Source organism: Chenopodium album, chromosome 14 (genome assembly GCF_948465745.1).
Source record: "Chenopodium album chromosome 14, dcCheAlbu1.1, whole genome shotgun sequence".
In the NCBI taxonomy this organism is placed as follows: Eukaryota; Viridiplantae; Streptophyta; class Magnoliopsida; order Caryophyllales; family Amaranthaceae; genus Chenopodium; species Chenopodium album.
In genome coordinates this window covers 36,303,009-36,315,582 of record NC_137847.1, presented here as the reverse complement: position 1 = coordinate 36,315,582, position 12,574 = coordinate 36,303,009, and the positions used below count along the sequence as shown (strand labels likewise).

At 34.4% G+C, this 12,574-nt stretch overlaps 1 protein-coding gene across 1 annotated transcript; it reads right to left on the bottom strand.

Annotated features, from left to right (window-relative positions):
• Window positions 1–1,278: 1,278 nt before the first annotated feature.
• LOC145578007 (uncharacterized) lies at window positions 1,279–10,179 on the bottom strand. Its single transcript, XM_081635417.1, has 5 exons — window positions 9,467–10,179; window positions 8,865–9,424; window positions 1,752–1,988; window positions 1,694–1,698; window positions 1,279–1,605 (listed from the first exon to the last, which is right to left on the bottom strand). The coding sequence occupies exons 1-5, from the start codon at window positions 10,177–10,179 to the stop codon at window positions 1,279–1,281; spliced, it is 1,842 nt and encodes a 613-aa protein (XP_081491543.1).
• Window positions 10,180–12,574: the final 2,395 nt, after the last annotated feature.

Genomic DNA, 12,574 nt, shown 5'->3' with positions numbered 1-12,574 from the left:
GTGCATAAATGCATGAGCAAGAAGAGTACGAATGATATTTTTGATGGATTTTATTTTACCCTTGGCTTTTCCATTTTGAGGAGAGGTATGAGGACAAGAGAATTAGAAAGTCATTCCATGTTATTCACAAAATTTATGAAAAGGGCCATTATCAAATTCGCGACCGTTATCACATTGAAAAGCTCTAATCTCTCTTTCAAATTGAGTTTTGATGTATGATCTATACGACAAAATTATGTCAAACACTTGAGACTTTTGCGAGATGGGAAAAGACCATTATAAAGTTTGTATAATTATCCAAAAAGAAAGCATAATAATGATGGCCAGAGCTACTAGTAATAGGTGATGTCCATAAATCACTGTGAACAATATCAAAGGGCATAGAACTAAACTACAAAGAGTAATAAAAAAGGCAGTTTAACTAATTTTCCCAAAGGACAAGAATGGCAAACATTAGTCTTTGCTTGATTACATTGAATCAGTTCACTATTACGCAAAGTACTAAGAATATCATCTCCTAGATGACCTAAGCGAGAGTGCCAAATGATAGGATAAACAACAGCAAGTGCATAAGGTGATGATGAAGGAATGGCCCCAAGTTTGGTAGTGAAGGAATAAAGCTCGCCCGAATTTTCACATCTCATTAAGTTGTTCCCCGTCGGCAAATCCTTCATTGAAAATTCAAAATGATCAAATTCAACAAAAACTATATTATCGTTAGTAATTAAATTTACGAACATAAATAAGGTTTATGATGAGATTAGGAGCATGTAAAAGCTTATGAAGGTTTAGGGAAGGATTTTAGGGGTAAAGGGAAGTATGACCATCCATATCTATAAATTGGAATCATGCTACCGTTACCAACAACTATGCAATTACTTTGCTCAAATGAAAATAAGACGAGAGATTACCTTAAGAGGAGGTCATATGAGAAGTTGCTCCCGTATCAATGTACCAATTATCATCGAGTTGGTGAAGAGAAAGAGTATGCATGGCCTGTTAAACATCAGTGGGTGAGTTAGTGAGAAATTGTAGAGAAATGTAATTATTTGGCTTAGCTTTCATTAATCTTGGCACCCCAAGTTATATAGAAGTTACAATTCCCTTAATCTAGAAGCAATAGATAACCTAGAATATTAGGGAATTAACTAAATTACAAAAGATAATATTAGGAGATAAATATCATCCTAAAATATAATATATTGTATATCACAATGCCCCCCCTCAAGTTGGAGCATGCAGATTTGAAATGCCCAACTTGGAAAGAAGATGATCAAACTAGGATTTTCCAAGAGCTTTGGTAAAAATATCAGCTAACTGTGCCTTAGTCGAAATATGAGTAGGAGAAATCAAACCATCATTAATTGCATCCCGAACGAAGTGACAGTCGACCTCAATGTGCTTTGTTCGTTCATGGAAGACTAGATTCTTTACAATGTGGAGAGCTGACTCACTGTCACAGAATAATTTGATTGCCTTAGAATGTTGAACTCCCAAGCTTAACAACAAGGCTTTTAGCCACTTGAGCTCACACGTAACACTTGACATTGACCTATATTCGGCCTCAGACGAAGAAAGAGACATGATTGGCTGCTTTTTCGTTTTCTAAGATATTGGAGATTTGCCAAGAAACATAAGCCAACCAGATAGAGAACGTGGAGTAGTAGGACAAGCGGCCCAACAAGAGTCGCACCACCCCTGCAGTTGTAAGTCACAAGCAGAGCTCAAAAGTATACCCTGTCTCGGAGTACCTTTTAAATATCGAACAACCCTCAAAGCAGCATCCCAATGCTCAGTACGAGGTTCCTGCATAAATTGAGACAATATGTGGACCGAATATGCCAAATCCGGACGAGTGACAGCAAGATATATCAAGCGCCCTACTAGTCTCCGATATGACTCCGGATTTGATAGTAGTGCGCCACTGGCCAAACCAAGTTTGTGATTTTGCTCCATCGGAAAACCACTAGGATTTGCACCTAACAATCCTGCCTCAGAAATAATATCCAACGTATATTTACGTTGACATAGAAACAAACCTGCAGAGCTGCGAGCAACCTCAATGCCCGTTATAATTATTTAGCTTAGCTTTCATTAATCTTGGCACCCCAAGTTATATATAACTTACAATTCCCTTAACCTAGAAGCAATAGATAACCTAGGATATTAGGGAATTAACTAAATAACAAAAGATAATATTAGGAGATAAATATCATCCTAAAATATAATATACGATATATCACAATAGTTAGGAACACTAGGAGGCAGAGAAGCAGTGCAGGATTTTTAAGAAAATGAGAAGGTCTCGCACCAAGAATACCAGGTTAGGGTAGCCTATGGCTGAGGACCCCACGCAGCCCATGGTAGATAGTACCTAGAGTTACAAAAGCTAACCCGACTTGAAAAATTTACCCGAACCCGATTATGAACCGACTTGTTTTAACCCGGAAAAATGGTGACCCGAACAGATATGATCCAACTTGGAACTAACCCTAGACCCGAGTTAACCCGAGTATTTAAGACTTGAACGCGAACATGAAATGACCTGGAGATGACCTGACCTGAATATAACCCATAAATATTGACCTAAACCGAACTCGACCTAAACCGAGAGTAACCCAAACATGTTTTAACCCGTCAAAACCCGAATTTAACCCGATTTATTACTAACCCAACTTGAATTCAACTCGACATATGTTACTAACCAAACCTAAATTAAACCCGATTTGTTATTAACCCGACCCGAATCCAACTCGACTTGTTATGGACTCGACCAAAATTCAACCTGACCTATTCCTAACCCATTTCGCACTCAACTTGACTTTTTATTGACCTCACCCAATTACAAATCATCTTAAATTCAATTTTGTTACTTTTTTTTTTGTTATTGAAAGAAGTTTGTTACTATATCTTATGGAGAAGTTTTGATGTTATATTTCGGGAATGATGTCCAACAATAATAATTTAAATAAAATTAAAAAAACATAGTGGTAAAGAATAAGAATTGTTATGTAATATTATAAATAAAATAATAAAAAAAAACAAGTACTACTTAGGATATTATCAAAAAGTATTATTATTATTATTATTATTATTATTATTATTATTATTATTATTATTATATTATTTTATTTTTTGTTATCAAAAAAAATATACCATGAATAGTGAGTATGTTTAAATTAAGAATAAGAGTATGCTTTCATATTACAAATACTAAAATATTGTTACTCCTTCCATCTCACGTTAATTGTACTATAAATTTATACATTGAGATTTATGATATATCACAATGTTTATTGTACCTTTTTTTTTAAAAATGTTTTTTACTTCTAATAATTTTGTTTTGTACGGTTTCTAATAAACGAATAACGAAATATTATTGTAAAACCGTGCTATAGTTTATCTAAAAGTAGAATAGTCAATATTTGCATTTATTTATGGGTAACTTTGTAATTTTTGGCCTTTGGGAATAACACATGTTAAAGACATTAATGTAAAATAAGGTATTCAAAGTGGTTCAATGGAGAAATCAGCAGGTGCAATAGAGAAAATCGAGCTCACAAACTACATTGTTAACCATGTCCTTCATTTCTCCATTTCTCTTAGGATTTTCGTTTAATTCCGCAGTAAAGCCGCCAAAAATAAATAAGTTATTGGAAATGGTAGTTCACAAGGAGGAAGCTTTAAGGATCTATTTCCACGGAGGAAGAAGCTTTAATGGAGGCAAAATCTTCAAACGGCAATAGTTAAAGCTTCAAATGGCGTCAAAAATGACTTTAGTAAAATGAGTTTAGTGATAAGTTGGCATGCTTCACCGTTCCTAATATTTACAATTGAGCCATTAGATAAACATGATATGTTTATCTAATTGATCAATTGGGGCAACCCCGTGTATCCCGTAAAAAAAGGTAATAAATATATCACTCGACATTGTCACCTAGAGCTAACATTACTTGTATGTTACAAAATGCTCAAATATGGCGAGTAATATGATACCCCCTCCGTCCCCAAAAGTTTAACCCTTTTGGCCTACTTTTAGTCCAAAAATGACTGACCTATTTGCATTAAAAATACCCACCAATTTACAACAATATTTGTGCAAAATTAGCTTCCCCATGTAAAATTTTGTTTTTAATGTACTTTTAATACTTTCTCTCACTACTTTTTTACAAACCCCGTGTAAATTTATCTTTCCAATGTACTTTTACTTCTTTTTATTTTAACTTTCTTAACACCCGCGAAATCAACCCAAAAGGGTCATTCTTTCGGACATGGATGGAGTAATCAGTATACTAAAGTTAAACAAATTAAACCACAAACCAGCAAACCCATGTAGAACCGCGCACAATTGTTGCTATTAGAAAGAAAAGGCTACAGAATTGTACTCCCTCCGTCCCGTAATACATGGGATGTTGGACTTTTTTCACTATTCATGCATTAGGTTTGACCATAATTTTTTACTAAAATAATAAAAAGGAAGTTTTCACTTTTGCTACAAGCAAAACATATGCATTTCACTTTTGCTACTAAAGAAAATTTTTATTTTATTTTGCTACCATACAAAAGCAAGTTTTTTTACAAATTGCTACCACATAACGGAATCCGTTAGGGGTTCCATTAAGATTATTTTTTTTTAAATAATAATAAAATAAAAATTAAAAAAAAAAGCCAGCCACCCTTAAAACTAGCCCAGTCCTCCTTGCTAGCTACCTTCCATCCTCCCCCCTGCCGGCGACCAGCGCCCAAATCTGCAGCCGGTGCCGGTGACCCCATCCCACTCCCTTTCCCCTACAAATGCAGTAGCCCCTTCCCTTTTCCCCTTTTTGCCGCCCCGACCCTAACCACTACATCAAAACCATCGTAAACCCTAAAACCCGTTTAGGGTGGTTTTAGTGTGGTGGTTTAGGGTTAGGGGTGGCCGAAAAGGTTAAGGCGGGTCGATTCGTTGGGGTTTGGAGGAAGATCGATCGAAGTGTTGCAGAAGAGTGGTGGTGGTGGTGGTGGTTGCGGCGATTCACGCTCTTCGATTGTGGTTTCGGAGTGGTGGCTGGGGTCAGGGCAGCAAGAAGGGGAAAAGGGAGGGGATTAGGCTGCGTTGGTGGGGGAAAGGGAGTGGGATGGGGTCGCTGGCACCGGCCACAGCTTTGGGCGCTGGCCGCCAGCAGGTGATAGTGAGGGTGGCTAAGGAGGGAGTAGTGGCCGGAAGGTGATAGTGAGGGTGGCTGGATCTCACTAACGGAATTACTAACTGAATATGTTAAGTGGTAGCAATTTTTAACAAACTTGCTTTTGTATGGTAGCAAAATAAAATAAAAAATTTTCTCCGATATAAGTGAAATGCATGTGTTTTGCTGGTAGCAAAAGTGAAAATTTCCCAAAAAAGATATATTTTATCATAAAATATGTTGTTTGATAAGTTTAATATATAATATTTCATAAAATAATTTTTATTAATATTTAATTATATAAAAATAAAGTTAAACTAGTGTATTGGCATCTGTGAAATGTTTGATTGTGTCATGTATTATGGGACAGAGGGAGTATCAAAAGTGCAATTTGAAGTGGTTCAAATTAAAACTTCTTTTTTTGTTAAAAAAAAAACACTTCTTTTATTAATTAGACGAGTGAAACCTTATTTAATACACTGAGGTTATTTTAATTAGTGAGTCAAGCTAATTAAAAATTTCCTCAAAAATCCCTACATTATTTTTTGGGTAATGCTATATGTAGCACTTAGTGCTACCAATAAGCATTAAATATTTGGAAAATTTGCCCAGAATAATATCACCTTTCAGTCATCTTCCAATAATGGAACCACCTTTATTTTATTTCAAAATAGAACCACCTTTCACCCCACTTTTCGATAAATGGAACAACTTATGGGGTAACCGGTTTGTGAAGGTAAAGTGGTGATGTGGCCTTATTTTTGTAGGTTAAATGGGTGAGGTGGCATATGACCGTTAGGTTATGTTGCCTTTTCTAATAAATTACCCCCCTTTCCTCTCTATTCTCTCCATTTTCCTCCTTCCTTTAACCTGTTTCACTCTCCTCTGAATTTGCGAAATCCATGAAAATGGCTTCAAGGAAGGGAAATTCCTTCACTTCTGGTTCTTCTTCGAACAACAAAAGGGGTATAACTTCAAAACTTCGGTGTGATTGTGGAAGGGAATCCCTTATCAAGACTGTGAGAAATGGGCCTAATTTGGGAATGAAGTTCTATGGATGTCCTTTGTGGCCAATAAGTTTTCTAATTTAATTAGGTAAAGGTTAATTTTTAATTATTTATACATTGAACGAATTGATATGTGAATAAGATTGATGAAAGCTTTTGTGTTGCGTTTTGTGTAGGATACACAATGTGAATTTTTTAAATGGGTAAATGAGCACACTGATTTGGATGAGCAACAGATGAAATTGTTAGAGAAGGACACTATTATATTAGAGACGGAGGTTGAACAAAAAATCAGAGATGAAAAGATTAAGAAGCTGCAATTGAAGAGAGGAAATTTGGAGAAAGGCCTTGAAGAAATGAAGAATGAGGTGTCTCAATTGAGGAATGAGTTAAATATTTGTTCAAGGAATGAAAAAAATTTGTAAATGGAATTTTTAGTTTATTGGATTATGTTTGTGGTTGTTTATTTGTAAAATTTGTAAACGCCTATTCCTAAACTGAGGGTGCAATACTTCTCTAATGCCCAAGTCAACGAGATCCTTTCTTGATTTTTTTTCCATCTTTGGTATTTCCACGAACATTAAGCAAAGTGCCAATCAGACTATCACAAACATTTTTTTCAATGTGCATGGCGTCAAGAAAATGACGCACATACAAAGATATGGAAGATAGAAAAATATTGACTTCTTCTTATAACCGGTGCTGGGAAGAAGATCTGCAGTTTGTTTTCCAAAATTGACATCTAACCCTTTGACCTTTTCAAAAACTTGATCACCAGTCAATGGCACAGGTGCTTTACCATATTATGTTTTCCCATCGAAGGCTTTTTTCAGTCTACGATAATGATGGTCATATGGCAAAAATTGACGATAGCCAGGTGTAGACACCCAAATGTGTCTCCCCAAAACCAAACCCAGTAATTAATACCTTTTGCGTCGAATGATAATCGAACAAGGTGAAAGTGTGAAAGGTCAAGTGTTGCGGTTAGTTTTTATTAAAAATTCTTTCTTTCTGTTTTCGAAAACAACTCTATTTTGTGAAAAAAGCCAATCCAGTTTAGTTTGTTCCACGACAAGAGTCCAATAATAGTGTAGTTGGATGGGGCTTGCAAAGATCTTTCCAACGATATATTATAAGCCCAATTCCGATGAATAATGAGGAAGTTATGGCCAAAATACTGGGACCGGTTTGATCTTTACATGCGGCCCAATGATCTAGGGGAGGGCCCAATGTTAATTATTATTCCTAAAGTTATTAGAATTGATTATAGTCTTCTAGAACTCTCTAGAAGGTTCTCTTTAGTCCTAATAAGATTAGAATTAATAATTATATTTTGATAAGTTTTATTTGGAATAAAATATTATTTTATGAAAAATACGATTTCGGTTTTCATACGGACTTTATAAATCGATTTTGATTCATATGAGGACTCCGTGTTTGAAAGCGCGTAGGAATCCAGGCTGTCGCCAAACGACAGGCCTGTCGCCACGCGACAGACCCTGTAGCCTGGCGACAAGGTTGGTTTTGCAGCGATAGAGTGGAGTTTTATTCCTTATCAAATTCTACCTATTTCCGGACTGTTTTCTTATAAATAGGGTCCTGAACCTCCGTTTTTATTCATCTACAATTCCCAATCATCATCTACAATCATCTCTTCTCTCTCTAAGCTCTCTCTAGCTTTTCACAAACAAAATTTCGCATTCACGAGATCTAGAAACACCTAGCCGAGTTCGAAGTTGCCTTCGCCCTAGACGTGAAAGGTTATAATTTCTGAGGGTTTGGTCCCTAATATTTATTTCAATTATTTAATTTAATTGTTTGATTTTATATTTTCCTTGAAGTTATTAACGCGTGTATTTTGTCATTAGAAAGAGATACGAGGCATCAAAGTATGTAATCTTATTGCTCTATTCTTGTAGAAAGCATGTTTAAATTTGTTTAATTCCTAGTATCATGTTAGGATGTTTCTGTTGCTTTCTAGTATCATGTTTAGTGTGCCTTTTATTCTTTTCTAATGTCATGTTAGTATCATGTTAGAGCTAAAGCTTTGATCTTTAGTGTTTAGTGACATGCTAGGATTTGTTATTAATCTTGTTAGTATCATGCCTAGGACTTGCTAATAATATTATGCTTTAACATGATTATGATTATAATTATGATGATTGTTATTATGTTGCCTGATTATTTATTGTTATTTCTTGATCACGCCTCTCTTACAGGATTAAAGGGAATTTGTACTTGTAATCACGCTTAATAAGATAATTAATAATCTTATTTAGGGATAATGTGATTATAATTCAAGTGATCGCCAATAATAGTTTTATTTGTGCATTAAATTCAACCAACATAGATAAACAGGTTTAGGGTTTGATCTAATGATTGCATGATAGTCAGAAAGCGCACATGAATACGAGAAGAATGAAGTAGAGGCCTATTTAGGGCAGGTTCAATCTCTTTTAGGTTGGATTTGTACCTTCATCCCCGAACCCTATTTGGTTCAAGACCTTTTGGAGTTGACGATCTCCTGGATCGTTAAGGGGTGTAATCTTCACCTTGTGAACGGTTTACAAGTTCCTAAAACTTGTTGGCGACTCTTTTGCTCTAACTTCCTTCCCTTTGGACACCACCATGCTTAAATGAATGATCACAATGGAGTTCAAGTTTGGGGTAATGCTTGAAATATTCCCTATACCAGGATAAACAACTTTGTTACTATACTTCAAATATTTTTCACATGTATCATCATCACATATAGGACATGCTTTATATCCTTTGTTACTATATCCAGATAGATTTCCATATGTAGGAAAGTCATTTATTGTTCCAAACAACATAGCCCTCAAATTAAAATTCTCATTACGAGATGCATCAAACACTTCAACGCCCGTGTCCCACAACATCTTCAAGTCTTCAATAAGAGGTGCAAGATAGACATCTATGTCATTCCCAGGTTGATTTGGCCCGGAAATTAACATAGTTAGCATCATATATTTCCTTTTCATGCACAACTCTGGAGATAAGTTGTATATAACCAGAATAACTAGCCATACACTATATGAGCAACTTTGCCCGCCAAAAGGGTTCATACCATCGGTAGCTAGTACAATACGAAGATTTCTATCCTCGCGTGCAAATTCAGGATAATCTTTATCAATTTTGATATATTGCAGAGAATCAGCTGGGTGCCTAAGCATACCATCATCCTTAATCCTCTTATTTGCTTGCCACGTTAAGTTCTTTGCATCTTCCAGACTGCTAAACAATCATCGAAATCTTGGTACTATGGGAAAGTACCATAACACTTTGGTAGGAACTTTATCTTTCTTCTTGTATCGAGACACGTTGCACTTAGGACACTTCTTTAACGATTCATACTCCTTTCGATACAAAATGCAATCATTAGGACATGCATGTATCCTCTCAAAGCTCATGCCCATTAAACGCAACATCTTTTGGGCCTCATATAAACTACTCGGAATTGTATTATCCTCGGGCAACACATCTTTCAAAAATTCAAGTAACATTGTGAAACTTTTATCACTCCACTCATTTCCAGCTTTCATGTTGTACAATTTTAAAATAGTGGACAATCTCGTGTGTTTTGTACAACCTGGATATAATAGTGTTTTTGCATCATTAGTTATGTTCTCAAGCATTTTTGGACAATCTTGTAATTCTTCCTTAATCACATGCGTCAGATCCTCTAAGTGATCTCCCTCCCAGTTGTTTTCTTCATTCGGCTCATCTTGGGTACCACTCCAATTGAGAGATACATCTCCAACCTTTACATGTCGGACCCAATTCGTGTAGTTTTCATCTATCCTATAAATTGTCAAATGATCTCTTAAATTTTCAACACTAAGTCGAGTTTGAAAACAACATTCAATGCACGGACATACTATTTTATTCGGATGTTTAGAATGCTTGATTGCAAAAGCAATGAACTTCTCCATTCCTTTCTCATATTCTCCACCAGTACGATCTTTTGACATCCAATTTCGATTCATTATTACTAAATACGAGGGGAATGTTATCATAACAGTTAATATTATTTTAAAAAATCAATAAATTTTAGTATATTTAAACAAATTCTTAATTAATTTTATTTTTTTTCATCATTCTTTCAATAATAAATGTATCAAACACTATTTAGCATATAACATGTAGCAGGTATCAGTAGCACCATAAAATCATGCATAAACACCATAAGCATAATAAAAAATAGCAATAGTACCATATAATAACAGCAGCAAAGCAACATTATTTGCGAAATTTAAATTGCATAGATACACAAATCTAATAGAATTGACATCCAATAGCAAAGACTATGATAATTTAATTCAGAAGGAGAGGTCTAGATGTCAATGCTCAATGTCCTCTTTGTATTAATCATGTTCCTAGTGAAATGTAGGATTTATAATAGAGCATGTGTTCAAGGATTATGAGATAGCTAAACACATATGGAAAAGGGAGACGACTTGGATTAAACAATAAGAAACAGCAAATATCTCTATGTGGAATGGGTGTCAAAGTGGATAAAATATCGGAGACTCTGAGACAAATGATTTGGTGGAGTACTTCATAAACACTTTACTAGGAATTTGGCCTGTTAGAAACATGGTTACATTAAGCAATATAAAGCCTTAGCCTCCTGGTCTTATTTTTGAAATAGAATGTGACAACTAATACCTCATGATGGAGAGGCAGGGAGAAGCAAAGGGGTCTCTATCAAGCTCCACCAAGGTTTAAGTAAGGAATAAGAGATGGAGCATAACAAAGATCATGAAAAATTCTAATTAATTGGAGTTATTGGAATTCGCAGTATTAGGGAGTACTAGGGACACTAGCAGAAAGGAACAATTTAAGACATTAGATAAGATTTGAGGATACATATTAAAAATGCAGCATAATCATTAAAGTGTTGGGCTAAACTCATCAAGCAATTTGAGGAAGGAATACTCTAATGTTTATAAAATTATCCCTACTGTGCCTAGTTACCCCCTAGCCCACAGTTACTTTCCTCTTGTTTTCTAGCTCTCTTCTTTGTTTTTGTCATTAATAAAATATGGGACTTAAACCTTCAATCTACTATATTCAAACCCACATTAATCTACTACAACCTCCGATTTTTTTTTGTTGCAATTTTGGAATATTTTATATCTCACAAATAATACCTCAAAGTTGCAACTAAAAAAAATCGAAGGTAGTATTAAAAATGTCATTCTTCACTCTATTTTTAAACAAGTCTAACTTTTTTTTGAAGAATAACATCATCATATTACTAACACATGCCTTCAAATTTCTATTTTTATATTTAAGCCCAGCCCTAATATTAAATTTCAATTGACATATAACTATATAAGTAGTAGACCCATAAGTTTACCCTTAGAAACAAACCAAAAAAAAAAAAAAAATCTAGTAGACCCGTAAGTTTGGACAATAGTAAAAGATGAGGAACTTTTCCCACTTATATACATCTTGATTTGTCAAATTTTATACTTAATAATTATATACAAACTTCACAGTCAACTAAATAATACAAGCGTCTGACTAAACTTTTTCATGAAATTCTTCTCGTACTCAGAGTCATCCCAATGAATCAATATAGAAATTTATTTTGTTTTTATAATTGGAAAGGAAATCAACATGCAACTAAAAGAAACTAAATTCAATATACAATTACATGGAGTAAGTAAAGGATTTGAATTAGCAAAAAATAATATTCATTAAATTATTTATATATTAGCTTCAATGTATAAACATCCTCTTATTCACTGTAGACTTACATTGATCTATTTGACATCCAATTAAACAATTTTATTCCATGAAACTCCTTACCCAAATTCATACCATCAAAGCCACTTGTAATTTAAAAAGATTCATTAAGAAAGCTAAATATACGAGTGAAGTTTATGAAATCAATTACCTGAGTCCGCAAAGTTGCTATTTGCTATGAACTCCAATATTCGTAACGTCAACCTCCCTAATCAATGGAGATGTGAATTACATCAAATTAGTACTCAATCAACTAATATATATATAATCAACCCTAGATTAATTAAGAAGAATTAATAATACCTACCTAGTATAAGGAAGTCGAATTGCAAACCAAAGAATATCGCACAAGGAGAAAGAATTGATTTATATATATATATATATATATATATATATATATATATATATATATATATATATATATATATATATATATATATATATATATATATATATATATATATATATATATATATATATATTGCTCAAAGCTAGAAGGAGAGTGAAAGAGAAGCAGTTTCATCACGTTCAAGAAGAAATTCCGAAAGTAGCGAGTAAAATCTATCTGATAGAGAAAACAGTTTCAGTACCCCGCAAACTCTCTAGTCTCTTTGAGTGGGTTTTGTG

Excerpts from the sequence above, each read along its gene's own strand:
- LOC145578007 (XM_081635417.1), bottom strand. The coding sequence starts at position 10,179 with ATGAATCGAAATTGGATGTCAAAAGATCGTACTGGTGGAGAATATGAG. Across the intron at positions 9,425-9,466 it reads GTTCCTACCAAAGTGTTATG|TCTGGAAGATGCAAAGAACT; the intron begins GTACTTTCCCAT and ends ATTGTTTAGCAG. Across the intron at positions 1,989-8,864 it reads TAACAAAGTTGTTTATCCTG|GATTGTTAGGTGCAAATCCT; the intron begins GTATAGGGAATA and ends TTTCTGAGGCAG.